This window comes from Oncorhynchus tshawytscha, linkage group LG20, assembly GCF_018296145.1.
Source record: "Oncorhynchus tshawytscha isolate Ot180627B linkage group LG20, Otsh_v2.0, whole genome shotgun sequence".
Classification (NCBI taxonomy): domain Eukaryota; kingdom Metazoa; phylum Chordata; class Actinopteri; order Salmoniformes; family Salmonidae; genus Oncorhynchus; species Oncorhynchus tshawytscha.
Genome location: NC_056448.1, coordinates 37,581,595 through 37,594,825, shown reverse-complemented (window position 1 = coordinate 37,594,825; position 13,231 = coordinate 37,581,595). Strand labels below are relative to the sequence as shown.

Sequence of the window (13,231 nt, the reverse complement as noted above, 5' to 3'; positions counted from 1 at the left end):
CCACTCCAGAGCTCTCCCCAAGAGGCATGAGACGAGGGCGGACACTCTCTCCCTTCCCAAGCGAGCTGGGTGAACGGTGTCCAGGTATAGGTCCAGTTCTAAGAGGACTGGATCCGGACGGGACAGGTAGGGGTAACTCCGGTTGCGCTGGTCGAGGCGCTGGAGAGACTTCCCGTCTCTCCCAGCGGTAAATGGTCTGGACAAAGCGATCCATCATGGCACCGAGATGATGCAGCATTGCCGAGTGTTCCTGGATGCGCTCCTCGACTCCTCTGACCGGGGTACCTGCTCCTGCTGACTCCATGGTTGGTGTGAGATTCTGTCAATGGTGTGCGTACAGGGAGCGGAGTCAGGTGCAGGAGAGCAGAGAGTTGTGAACAGGCGCACACTTTTTTTAGGCAGGAGAAACCAACAGACGGACGCCACTGTGTCGAAACCTCCAGCCAATGCAAAAGTGCAAACAGTCACAATAATATTGTATAAACACAATAACATACCTCGTGAAAATAAAACACGGAACAAACGCATACCAGTAAAGCGCGTCAACATACACTTAACACAAAACAATCTCACACAAAGACATGAGGGGGAACAGAGGAATAAATACATGTAGTGTTATTGGGGAATGAAAACCAGGAGTGCAGGGAACAAGACAAAACAAATGGAAAATGGAGCAGCGATGGCTAGAAAGCCGGTGATGTCGACCGCAGACTTCTGCGGAAGTCCTGACACCATCACAAAGCCCTGACACCATCACAAAGCCCTGACCTCAATCCTATAGAAAATGTGTGGGCAGAACTGAAAAAGTGTGTGCGAGCAAGGAGGTCTACATACCTGAGTCAGTTACACCATCTCTGTCAGGTGGAATGGGCCAAAATTCACCCAACATATTGTGGGAAGCTTGTGGAAGGCTACCCAAAACGTTTGACCCAAGTTTAAAAATTTAAAGGCAATGCTACCAAATACTAATTGAGTGTATGCAAACTTCTGATCCACTGGGAATGTCATGAAATACATAAAAGCTTAAATAAATAATACTCTCAAATATTATTCTGACTTTTCACATTCTTGGAATAAAGTGGTGATCCTAACTGACCTTTAACAGGGAATTTTTCTGGGATTAAATGTCAGGAATTGTGAAAAACTGAGTATGTAAACGTCAGACTTCAACTGTATATACACATTTCAGTTCTGCTCTACTTTTGTTGACACTGACTACCCACTGTACTATACAATAATGTCCGTTTTATCTGGGGCGGCAGGTAGCCTAGTGGTTAGAGCGTTGGGCCAGTAACCAAAAGGTTGCTAGATTGAATCCCTGAGCTTTTCGTCAACATCACATCTGATGTTTTCTCTTTTGATGCGCCGGGGGAAAAATCTCCTTGCGTGGCGCAACCATCCCCTGCTATGATCGCCTGTGATGTCCTCACAAGCAGCATTCATGGCATCTAACAGAGACATCTTTCTTTCTCTCTCTCGGAGGACCTGAGCCCTAGGACCTGAGCTCCAGGACTACCTGACATGATGACTCCTTGCTGTCCCCAGTCCACCTGGCCATGCTGCTGTTCCAGTTTCAACTGACCTGAGCCCTAGGACCATGCCCCAGGACTACCTGACATGATGACTCCTTGCTGTCCCCAGTCCACCTGGCCATGCTGCTGCTCCAGTTTCAACTTCCACCTGACTGTTCTGCCTTATTATTATTCGACCATGCTGGTCATTTATGAACATTTGAACATCTTGGCCATGTTCTGTTATAATCTCCACCCGGCACAGCCAGAAGAGGACTGGCCACCCCACATAGCCTGGTTCCTCTCTAGGTTTCTTCCTAGGTTTTGGCCTTTCTAGGGAGTTTTTCCTAGCCACCGTGCTTCTACACCTGCATTGCTTGCTGTTTGGGGTTTTAGGCTGGGTTTCTGTACAGCACTTTGAGATATCAGCTGATGTACGAAGGGCTATATAAATAAATTTGATTTGATTTGATTTGATTTTGATCTGTCTTGTGCCTGATAGTCATATTCTTTCCACCTCCATCTTCTATCAGATTTAGGAATGGGGAGGATGATGGAAGGAACTCCATTCTTATCCTTTCATGCACAACAAACCATTCCCTAACAATGTTGGTTCGGTGGAAGCTGACATTATCCCACACAATTACATCATTTGGCAAATCTGGTCTAACTAAACGTCTTTCATGTTCTGGTATTAGGTCTCTGTAAAGTGTATTTAGGAAGGCCAGGAGAAGTTAGGTGTTATAGGGCCCAATGTGTGGAATATGTGTGCTCACAGCATTCTCAGAAATGGCAGCACACATTGTAATATTGCCCCCACGTCGGCCTGGTGTGCCAATTGTGGTTCGGTGTCCAATGAGATTGCGGCCACGTCTCCTGCCTTTGGCCAGATTGAACCCAGCCTCGTCCACAAAAACAAGAAAGTGGGTAATTTCATGTCCTTCCAGCTACATTATTCTCTATATAGTAACACAGAAACAAAATATAAAGTTAGTTTTACATAGCCTATTCTAGAATCAGACAGTTTAGTAAAAGTAGAAATGTTCTGTTCTTATGGGTATCTACAACTTCAAGAAGTATATACAGGCATCATTGAAGTACAGTAAAACTCCCTGTACAATATACCATGTGCACACACCAATGGTTTATCTGGACATACTGGTACCACAGCTCCTTCACTCTCATTTTTCCTCTCAAATGGCACCTTGTAGAGTTGATTCATAGTCATTAGATTTTTTTGGAAAACTCTGTCTATAGTGTAAATGCTGACCGAATTGATATTTGCGAAGATATTGTTGTCATTTATGATTGCACTTTGGATCCCTCTTAGCCTGATGGAATTGTTGGCTATGACCATGTTGCAAATTTCTTGTTCTTGCTGATGGCTGAATACTGCTGCTCTGCCACCAGCATGAGGTTGTTGTGCAGTCCTATATATGACATGTAGAGCTGCTCTGTCATCAGCATGACGTCATTGTGCAGTCCTATATATGACATGTAGAGCTGCTCTGTCATCAGCATGACGTCGTTGTGCAGTCCTATATATGACATGTAGAGCTGCTCTGCCACCAGCAGCATTTTTTCTTTTATAATGCATACCAGCTCCATATAAAATTATCAAATACAAATGTACAATAACAATTACATGGAACAAATACAAATTATCCATAGAAAACACATTAAGACTTATGGCTTCTTTCAAACAACTACAACATAAAATGATTTTTTTTTTAAACCTACAAAAATGTTGAACCTTTTAGGTTTGGATGGTGCGTACATGTTGAAAATAAACTAGCTAACAGTGTACATAACAGGAAGAGAGCTAGCATAGCTAACAAGTTAGCATAAACCCTGTTAAAACAACCAAAATACAATTCGCATTATGACAAGCCACATGTCATTACATTGCACATTATTCAGACAACAGCTTTGTGACAGTTTGGACGTAATTATATGAAAAGAAAGTGCCTTTAACTGGGAAAGGAGTGGAGAAGCAAGAACCATAAATTCCATCAGCATTAAAATGTAAGAGGAAAAGATGGCGCCAGAGCACAAGGCAGACGTTTATCGTGCCCCCAACCGATTGTGTTTATTTCTCCGTTTATCTGCGTTTTTACTCTTTTTGTACATAATGTTGCCGCTACCGTCTTTTATGACCGAAAATAACTTGTAGACATCAGGACTGAGATTACTCACCATGGACTAGCAGAATCCTTTTTCTTCTTTCACGACTCTGACGAACACGAGGTGGAGGATATACGGCTCCCTCGGGAACAGGCCCTGACCCCAGTGATCTGCGTGAAGAGGAGGAGGAGAAAGAGAGGCCGGAGAGCGGGCAACCTTCTGAGGAGTCGGAGGCGATCAAATAAACCCCCACTTTCCTCAATTCTGCTAGAAAACATGCAATCTTTGGACAATAAAATGGACCAGTTACTGGGAAGATTAAACTAGAAACGGGACATTAAAAACTAACACCTTATGCTTCACGGAGTCGTGGCTGAACAACGACAATATCAACATACAGCTGGCTGGTTACACAATGTACCGGCAGGATAGAATAGCGACGTTTGGTAAGACACGGGGTGGCGGTCTATGTAGTTTTGTAAACAACTGCTGGTGCACGATATCTAAGGAAGTCTCGAGCTATTGCTCACCTGAGGTAGAGTTTATCATGATAAGCTGCAGACTACACTACCTACCTGGAGAGTTTTCATCTATATTCCTTACAGCTGTTTACATACCACCACAGTCAGAGGCTGGCACTAAGACAGCATTAAATGAGCTGTATTCCGCCATAAGCAAACAAGAAAATGCTCACCAGACTTCCTAGTAGTCGGAGACTTTAATGCAGGGAAACTTAGAAATTTGGTAAAACTGATTTATCAGCATGTTAAATGTGCAACCAGAGAGAAAATAACTCTGGACCACCTATACTCCACAGAGATGCATACAAAGCTCTCCCTCGCCCTACATTTGGCAAATCTAACCATAATTCCATCCTCCTGATTCCTGCTTACAAAAATTAAAGCAGGAAGCACCAGTGACTAGATCAATAAAAAAGTGGTCAGATGAAGCAGGTGCTAAGCTACAGGACTGTTTTGCTAGCACAGACTGGAAAATGTTCCGGGATTCCTCCAATAGTATTGAGGAGTACGCCACATCTGTCATTGGCTTCATCAATAAGTGCATCGATGACGTCATCCCCACAGTGACCGTACGTACATACCCCAACCAGAAGCCATGGATTTACAGGCAGTATCCGTACTGAACTAAAGGCTAGAGCCACCGCTTTCAAGGAGCAGTACTCTAACCCGGAAGCTTATAAGAAATCCCGCTATGCCCTCCGACGGCACAATCAAACAGGCAAAGCGTCAATACAGGACGAAGATTGAATCATACTACACTGGCGCCGATGCTCGTCGGAAGTGGCAGGGCTTACAAACCATTACAGACTATAAAGGGAAGCACAGCCGAGAGCTGCCCAGTGACACAAGGGTTACCAAACGATCTAAACTACTTCTATGCTCGCTTTGAGGCAAATAACACTGAAACATGCATGAGAGAACCAGCTATACCGGAAGACTGTGTGATCACACTCTCCACAGCCGATGTGAGTAAGACCTTTAGACAGGTCAACATTCACAAGGCCGCAGGTCCAGATGGATTACCAGGACGTGTACTGCAAGCATGCGCTGACCAGATAGTAAGTGTGTTCACTGACATTTTTAACCTCTCCCTGTCCGAGTCTGTAATACCAACATGTTTTAAGCAGACCATCATAGTGTTCTTTGGCACAGGCACTAAGGTAACCTGCCTAAATGACTACCAACCTGTAGCACTCACATCTGTAGCCATGAAGTGCTTTGAAAGGCTGGTCATGGCTCACTTCAACACCATCATCCCAGAATCAAATCAAATTTATTTATATAGCCCTTCGTACATCAGCTGATATCTCAAAGTGCTGTACAGAAACCCAGCCTAAAACCCCAAACAGCAAGCAATGCAGGTGTAGAAGCACGGAAACCCTAGACCCATTCCAATTTGCATACCACCCCAAGAGATCCACAGATGATGAAGTCTCTATTGTACTCCACACTGCCCTTTCCCACCTGGACAAAAGGAACACCTGTGTGAGAATGCTATTCATTGACTACAGCTCAGCGTTCTACACCACAGTGCCCCCAATGCTCATCAACAAGCTAAGGACCCTGGGACTAAACACCAACAGTGGTAAATCTGATCACTGACAACAACGAGACAGCCTACAGGGAGGAGTTCAGTGACCTGGCCGTGTGGTGCCAGGACAACCTCTCCCTCAATGTGATCAAGACAAAAGGAGATGATTGTGGACTACAGGAAAAAGAGGACCGAGCACACCCCCATTCTTCTCGACGGGGCTGCAGTGAAGCAGGTTGAGAACTTCAAGTTCCTTGGTGTTCACATCACCAACAAACTAACATGATCCAAGCACACAATGACAGTCGTGAAGCGGGCACAACAAAACCTATTCCCCCCTCAGGAGACTGAAAAGATTTGGCATGGGTCCTCAGATCCTCAAAAGGTTCTACAGCTGCACCATCTGGTTGCATCACTGCCTGGTATGGCAACTGCTCGGCCTCTGACCACAAGGCACTACAGAGGATAGTGCAAACGGCCCAGTACATCACTGGGGCTAAGCTTTCTGCCATCCAGGACCTCAATACCAGGCGGTGTCAGAGGAAGGCAAATTGTCTAAGACTCCAGCCATCCTAGTCATAGACTGTTCTCTCTGCTACTACACAGCAAGCGGTACCAGAGCGCCAAGTCTAGGTCCAAGAGGCTACTAAACAGCTTGGGTACAATAAGACTCCTGAACATCTTGTCAAATGGCTACCCAGACTGTTTGCATTGACCACCCCTCCCCTCTCCTCTCCACACCACTGCCACTCTGTTGTCATCTATGCATAGTCACTTTAATTAACTCTACCCACTTGTACAAACTACCTCAACTAACCTGTGCCCTCACACATTGACTCTGTACCGGCACCCCCCTGTATATATTGTTATTTTTTACTGCTGCTTTTTAATTACTTGTTACTTGTATCTCTTATTCTTATTCTTAGAAACTGCACTGTTGGTTAGGGGTTCATAAGTAAGCATTTCACTGTAAGGTCTACTACACCTGTTGTATTCGGTGCATGTGACTAATAACATTTGATTTGATTTGAAAATGGTGTGCAAAAATAAAACCGCTAGAATGCAATACCATCAACCAACCACACGATGTCAGTCAAGTACCATAAATGAAACCTGTCAATGGGCATAATTGAAACTAAGACATGTTGAAACCTGAACTCAATAACATGAATTCAATGCTGATGAAACAAATTTTGGCAAAATTCACAAATAAAACAGGATATATTTTCTTACTCTGTTACATATGCACTATTATAACCTGGGTGGTTTGAGCCCTGAATGCTGATTGGCTGACAGCCGTGATATATTAAGCAATAAGGCCCGAGGAGGTGTGATATATGGCCAATATACCATGGCTAAGGGCTGTTCTTATGCACGAAGCAACGCGGAGTGCCTGGATACAGCCCTTAGCCGTGGTATATTTGCCATATACCACACCCCCTCTGGCCTTACTCTAATTAAGTTGGTAACCAGTTTATAATAGTAACAAGGCACCTCGGGGGTTTGTGGTATATGGCCAATATACCATGGTAAGAACAGCACTTAGCGGCGGTGTATTGGCCATATACCACACCCCCTCGGGCCTTATTGCAAAACTGATGTTATAGTCAAAAAGAAGCATAACCTATGAAGGTGCTATGATGACGTTCTGTGGTCAGATCCATGGCGCTTGTTGCAAGAAGGGTGTCCTGGCAACATTCCCAACTCAACCCATCATATAGGGTGTATGATACGTTTTAATACTACATGCAAATATATATACACTACCGTTCAAAAGTTTGGGGTCACTTAGAAATGTCCTTGTTTTTGAAAGAAAAGCAAAAAAATTGTCCATTAAAATAACATCAAACTGATCAGAAATACAGTGTACAGTGTACAGACATTGTTAATTTTGTAAATTACTATTGTAGCTAGAAACGGCAGATTTTTTATGGAATATCTACATAGGCGTACAGAGGCCCATTATCAGCAACCATCACTCCTGTGTTCCAATGGCAAGTTGTGTTAGCTAATTCAAGTTGATCATTTTAAAAGGCTAATTGATCATTAGAAAACCCTTTTACAATTATGTTAGCACAGCTGAAAACTGTGGTTCTGATTAAAGAAACAATAAAACTGGCCTTCTTTAGACTAGTTGAGTGTCTGGAGCATCAGCATTCGTGGGTTCGATTATAGGCTCATGTAGATATTCAATTAAAAATCAGATGTTTCCAGCTACAAATGTCATTTACAACATTAACAATGACTACACTGTATTTCTGATCAATTTGATGTGATTTTAATGGACACAAATTGTGCTTTTCTTTCAAAAACAAGGACATTTTTAAGTGACCCCAAACTTTTGAACGGTAGTGTATATACACACTGAACAAAGAAGTTTGAAACCAAGAAGACTCTTCCTTGAGCTGGCCGCCTGGCCAAACTGAGCAATCGGAGAAGAAAGGCCTTGGTCAGGGAGGTGACCAAGAACCTGATGGAGAACCTTCCAGAAGAAAAACCATCTCTACACCACTCCATCAATCAGGCCTTTATGGTACAGTAAGTGGCCAGACGGAAGCCACTCCTCAGTAAAAGGCATGACAACCCGTATGGAGTTTGCCAAAAGGCAACTAAAGGACTCTCAGACCATGAGAAACAAGATTCTCTGGTTTGATGAAACCAAGATTGAACTCTTTGGCCTGAATGCCAAGTGTCACGTCTGAAGGAAACCTGGCACCATCCCTACGGTGAAACATGGTGGTGGCAGCATCATGCTGTGGGGAGGTTAATCCGCGGCATGGACTGGGAGACTAGTCAGGATCAAGGGAAAGATAAATGAAGCAAAGTACTGAGAGATCCTTGATGAAAACCTGATCCAGAGCGCTCAGGACCTCAGACTGGGGCGACCGTTCACCTTCCAACAGGACAACGACCATAAGCACACAGCCAAGACAACACAGGAGTGGCCCAGCCAGAGCCCATAGCACTCGCTCTCTCACATTTATTATATGTCAATCACTACTACACAACATTATAAGAATTGGTAAAAGATGGGTGTCAACAGAAGTTGTGTAGTGTGGTCAGGTACTTTATTTTTCTGCAACATTCATTTGTTGAGTATATAAAAATGTTACCTGATATAATATATAAAAGGCGTAGTCAGATTTTTTTAGGCCAAATAAAATGCCTTTTTTTTTACTGTGGTCCTGCTATTGAGACACACCATGCTAGAACCCTTAACAGTATAACTCTTGTCTTCAATCCAGACATTCAGATATTGTGAAGACAAATAAATCAGCCAAATTAAGAAAATGAAATTAGGTAATTGGCTGGTGGACATCCTTTACCCCCATCCTGCTTGCCCCCCTTCTCTTGTCAGTAACCATGTCTGTCACCACTGAGCCCACCTACAGTTTCTCCATCCCCTACAAAAGCATACAAACAAGCCAGCAGTGATGTGCAGACAGCTCATAAAATCACAGGGTTTGTTGTTTTAAGATTCTAATCTCTTATGGAAGGATACACGTCACGTCCTCTCTCCTTGTCTCCCTCTCAAAACCCATTGGAGGTCAGAGGGTAGGGACCTCTGTTCTCTCATCTAATTAGTTTTGAGCAGGGGACCTGAGGAGTATACAATCGAGTCCTTCCCTAGGTCTCTGGTTTCATACAGGTAATTGGCAAAAATAAATGGAAACACTTGAGTAAATGAGGGATACAAAGCATATTGAAAGCAGGTGCTTCCACACAGGTGTGGTTCCAGAGTTAAAAAGCAATTAACATCGCATCATGTTTAGGGTCAAGTATAAAAATGCTGGGCAGGACATTAATTTGCCCATTATTTTGGCTACTATGTCTAAGCCCCAATAGGATGACAATGCCCCCCATCCACAGGGCACAAGTGGTCACTAAATGGTTTGATGACAATGAAAACGATGTAAACCATATGCCATGGCCATCTCATGTACCAAATCTCAACCCAATTTAACACTTGAGAGATTCTGGAGTGTTGCGTGAGATAGCGTTTTCCACCACCATCAACAAATAAAACAAATTATGGAATTTCATATGGCATCTCTCCAATAGGTCCAGACACGTGTAGAATATACGCCAAGGTGCATTGAAACTCTTCTGGCCCAACACCCCAAATAAGACACTTTATGTTGGCGTTTCCTTTATTTTGGCAGTGACCTGTACACACCACCTTAATGGATACGTGTGGCATACAGACACTAACTCAAAAGGTATTACACATTGGCCCTCTCCTCAGGCTCCAGTTTGGCTAGTCAGAGCATCTAATGATAGTAATGAAGGTAGAGACTGGTCTTCTCTCATAATCAACCCACTGCCTGTGGCTTGCCATCACAGACAGTCTATTCTCCGGCTCCATCCGCAAAAGGACAGAGAAACTCAATGGGGCGTCTTGCTCCTCTTCCAGCAACTGCCGCGTGTCAAAGGCACTGGCAAACTGGTCCGTACGCTCCTGGTAGGTGAAATCCAGCTGTAGCCTTAGGTCCCTGGTGTCATTCCCTGCTGGCAGCTTAAAGGTGGCTTGGACAAAGACCACATACCAGCCTGCCATGGTCACCTGGATGTGGGTCCTGTTCTTGGTCAGGAACATGCTGCCAATCTCCTTCCCCTCCTCCTCCCACTCCAGCTCACCAAAGATCTGTTTGGTCTGTTTGGTGGGGTGAGAGGCTGTTGGGAACCAAACAATAGAGACAGCAAGGTCAACAAACGGAAGTAAAACAATTACTAAAACAATCAAACGGTCTGGGTCAAACAACATCATCCAAGGTAAGTAGAAAAGGGTAAGTAAAGAACATCTGTATTTATATTTTTTTAGTTACTTATGAACTGACGCAGTAGGCCTGTCAACAATGCAAAGTAATGGCTGGGTCACCTTTAAGGAACAAACTGGAATTGGAGGAAGGACTTCTGAGAAATTTCCCCAAGTCTGTGGGACATGGAAGACGGTTTTTGTTTATTTTTCACAACAACAAAAGACACAAACATGCTCACTCAAAATATATTGTTCTTCTAATGCCAATGAGGCTTCATCAAGCTTCCAAAGTATGGGTCATTCCCTAAACTTGAATACTGCAAACAGGTGCATTCACAAAATCTCACACAATGATCAATTGTCACACCCCCACAGCATGATGTAAATATACGCAATCACGCACACACACAAACACTTCCTGCCTTAGTGTGGGGGTGCAGTTTCCTGTAACTCCAGGCTCAGTAATAAACATGTTAAGTGTCAGAGAGGAATGCTGTAGCATCGTTTTGACAAGAAAATATCTGTGCCTTCAAACAAAAATGATTGTCTTTTTAAATGGCTGTATATGTCTAACTTTCATTTCCATCCACAGAATGAAGCTTACCATGAATTAGACCTCCACCAGCTCCTGACGGTGATTCAACCGGCTAAAATTAAAAACAGGAAAACCAATTTAACATCCTCTCATGTACTGTTACACCTCAAATAATATAACAATTATAACCTAAATAGGAAAACATGTTGATGGAATATATTGTAGACAATTCTCAATGTTTTCCATTATTTATTTTAAGTGTAAAGTTTGAATCAAACTAATCTTTTGATTTAGCTGTTTTGGCAAATAGGCTGTATAGAACCCTAATCATTTTAACAGATCTGTGCTCAAATACAGCTTTGTATGTCTTGAGTCTGACTCTGGGCTTTGAGATGTTAAAAATTGTTCTCACCTCAAAGCCCAGTCAGGCTTAAGACATGCAGTAACAAAGCCATTTTCTTTTCAGACTGAGCAAAAACAGTAAACTATCCAGCACTAGAGAAGTAACTACATAGAGTAGATACTATAAGACTTGTAACCCACTGTCCTCTAATTGAAAATGAATTCAAATAAATATCCGTTCCATGTTGGAAGTATATGGTCTGTACAGCATTACTCAGCATATCATTTACCTTAGCAGAATAAATCCAGATCAAACACGCTGCATTGACAATCAATGCTGCAAGGACAACCCCGGCAAGTCGAAAGCCTGTGAGACAAGTGTCTTGTGCCATCCCCTCCAGCCAGGCTTTTGCAGAACTGTTGATGTGACTGGAAATGAACCAGTTGTGATCAGGTCTCTGACTTTAAGCTGCTATAGGATTTCCTATTCTGTGTTGGGGATTCCAGTAAGAGAGAGAACTGACGCATGAGGGGGGCGTGTTGCAAGTGTGATCATGTCAAATGCATGGGGGGCTGACTAGTATTTTTTTATTAAAGATGTATTATTTTTCAGTCTTGCTCAATCTGGTTGGGTGGGCCTGGCAGGGTCTGTGTCCACCCAGGCCTATGCCCCTGGGTGACTCCAATGCGTCCCACATCTAAGTTGGCTGGATGTTCTTTGGGTGGTAGACCATTGTTGATACACACAGGAAACTGTTCAGCGTGAAAACCCCAGCAGTGTTGCTGTTCTTCACACAAACCGGTGTGCCTGGCACCTACTACCATCCCCTGTTCAAAGACACTTCAATATTTTGCCTTGCCCATTCACCCCCTGAATGGTACACATACACAATCCATGTCTCAGGTGTCTCAAGGCTTAAAAATCCTTCTTTAACCTGTCTCCTCCCCTTCATCTACACTGATTGAAGTGGATTCAACAAGTGACATCAATAAGGGATCATAGCTTTCACTTGGTCAATCTATGTCATGGAAAGAGTGATTTTCATGTTTGTATACTCTGTGTAGACCATGCCTTCAGGGTTGTTCGTGGAAAAAATTTCTGGTGAACAATATTTGTTAAAGTTGCCAATGTGGTTAACCCTCATCCCATCAAGAGAATAAGGTCATAACATATCAGTGTCTAAATCTATGTATGACCCGACAGGTGTGGGTGTAAGCAAACATTTGCATTGTACATGTTATTGTTGGAAGACCGTCACAATGAAGTGACTCATATTGGTCACAACAACCATGTCAACTTTCCCCTCTGGAGGGAATCTATAAAAAGTAACCCACCAACTAAGCCCTTTCTTAAGTAACCCATCGTGGTTTTCCACTTTCTTTTTCCTTAAGTACTCTATAACAGTAGTGATGTCAATAAGCCCGTTCCTGTGATTATTTAAATAATAAACATGAATTTATAACATGCAGGAAGTTACTTAGTGGTTATGAGGCTCTAACCACACAAAACAGTAGATGGGTGGGCTTTGCCAGGAAATAAGATAATGGGGTTAAATGCATTTACACATACAGTGCCTTCGGAAAGTATTCAGATCCCTTGACTTTTTCCACATTTTGTTACGATACAGCCTTATTCTAAAATGGATTAAGTTGTTTTTTCCCCTCATCAATCCACACAATACCCCATAATGACAAGCAAAAACTGGTTGAGAAATGTTTGCTAATTTATTAAAAATTAAAAACTGAAATATGACATTTACATTGTCTGTAAATGTCAAATGTAAATGACATGTCTGATGAAACCAAGATTGAACTATTTGGCCTGAGAAGTCAAGGGGTCTGAATACTTTCCGAAGGCACTGTGTAACACAACCACTCAATGACTGAAAGAATACTATAGGCTACACC

The 13,231-nt window shown here is 43.0% G+C and overlaps 1 protein-coding gene across 1 annotated transcript; it reads right to left on the bottom strand.

Annotated features, from left to right (window-relative positions):
• Positions 1–8,646: 8,646 nt before the first annotated feature.
• si:dkey-220k22.3 (uncharacterized protein LOC796870 homolog) lies at positions 8,647–11,890 on the bottom strand. Its single transcript, XM_024381644.2, has 4 exons — positions 11,614–11,890; positions 11,051–11,093; positions 10,567–10,620; positions 8,647–10,361 (listed from the first exon to the last, which is right to left on the bottom strand). Exons 1-4 carry the CDS (start codon positions 11,713–11,715, stop codon positions 9,946–9,948), a joined length of 615 nt encoding a protein of 204 aa, XP_024237412.1. The 5' UTR covers positions 11,716–11,890; the 3' UTR covers positions 8,647–9,945.
• Between the last annotated feature and the right edge of the window lie 1,341 nt (positions 11,891–13,231).

Excerpts from the sequence above, each read along its gene's own strand:
- si:dkey-220k22.3 (XM_024381644.2), bottom strand. The coding sequence starts at position 11,715 with ATGGCACAAGACACTTGTCTCACAGGCTTTCGACTTGCCGGGGTTGTC. Across the intron at positions 11,094-11,613 it reads TCTGGATTTATTCTGCTAAG|CCGGTTGAATCACCGTCAGG; the intron begins GTAAATGATATG and ends TTTTAATTTTAG. Across the intron at positions 10,362-10,566 it reads TTCCAGTTTGTTCCTTAAAG|CCTCTCACCCCACCAAACAG; the intron begins GTGACCCAGCCA and ends GGTTCCCAACAG.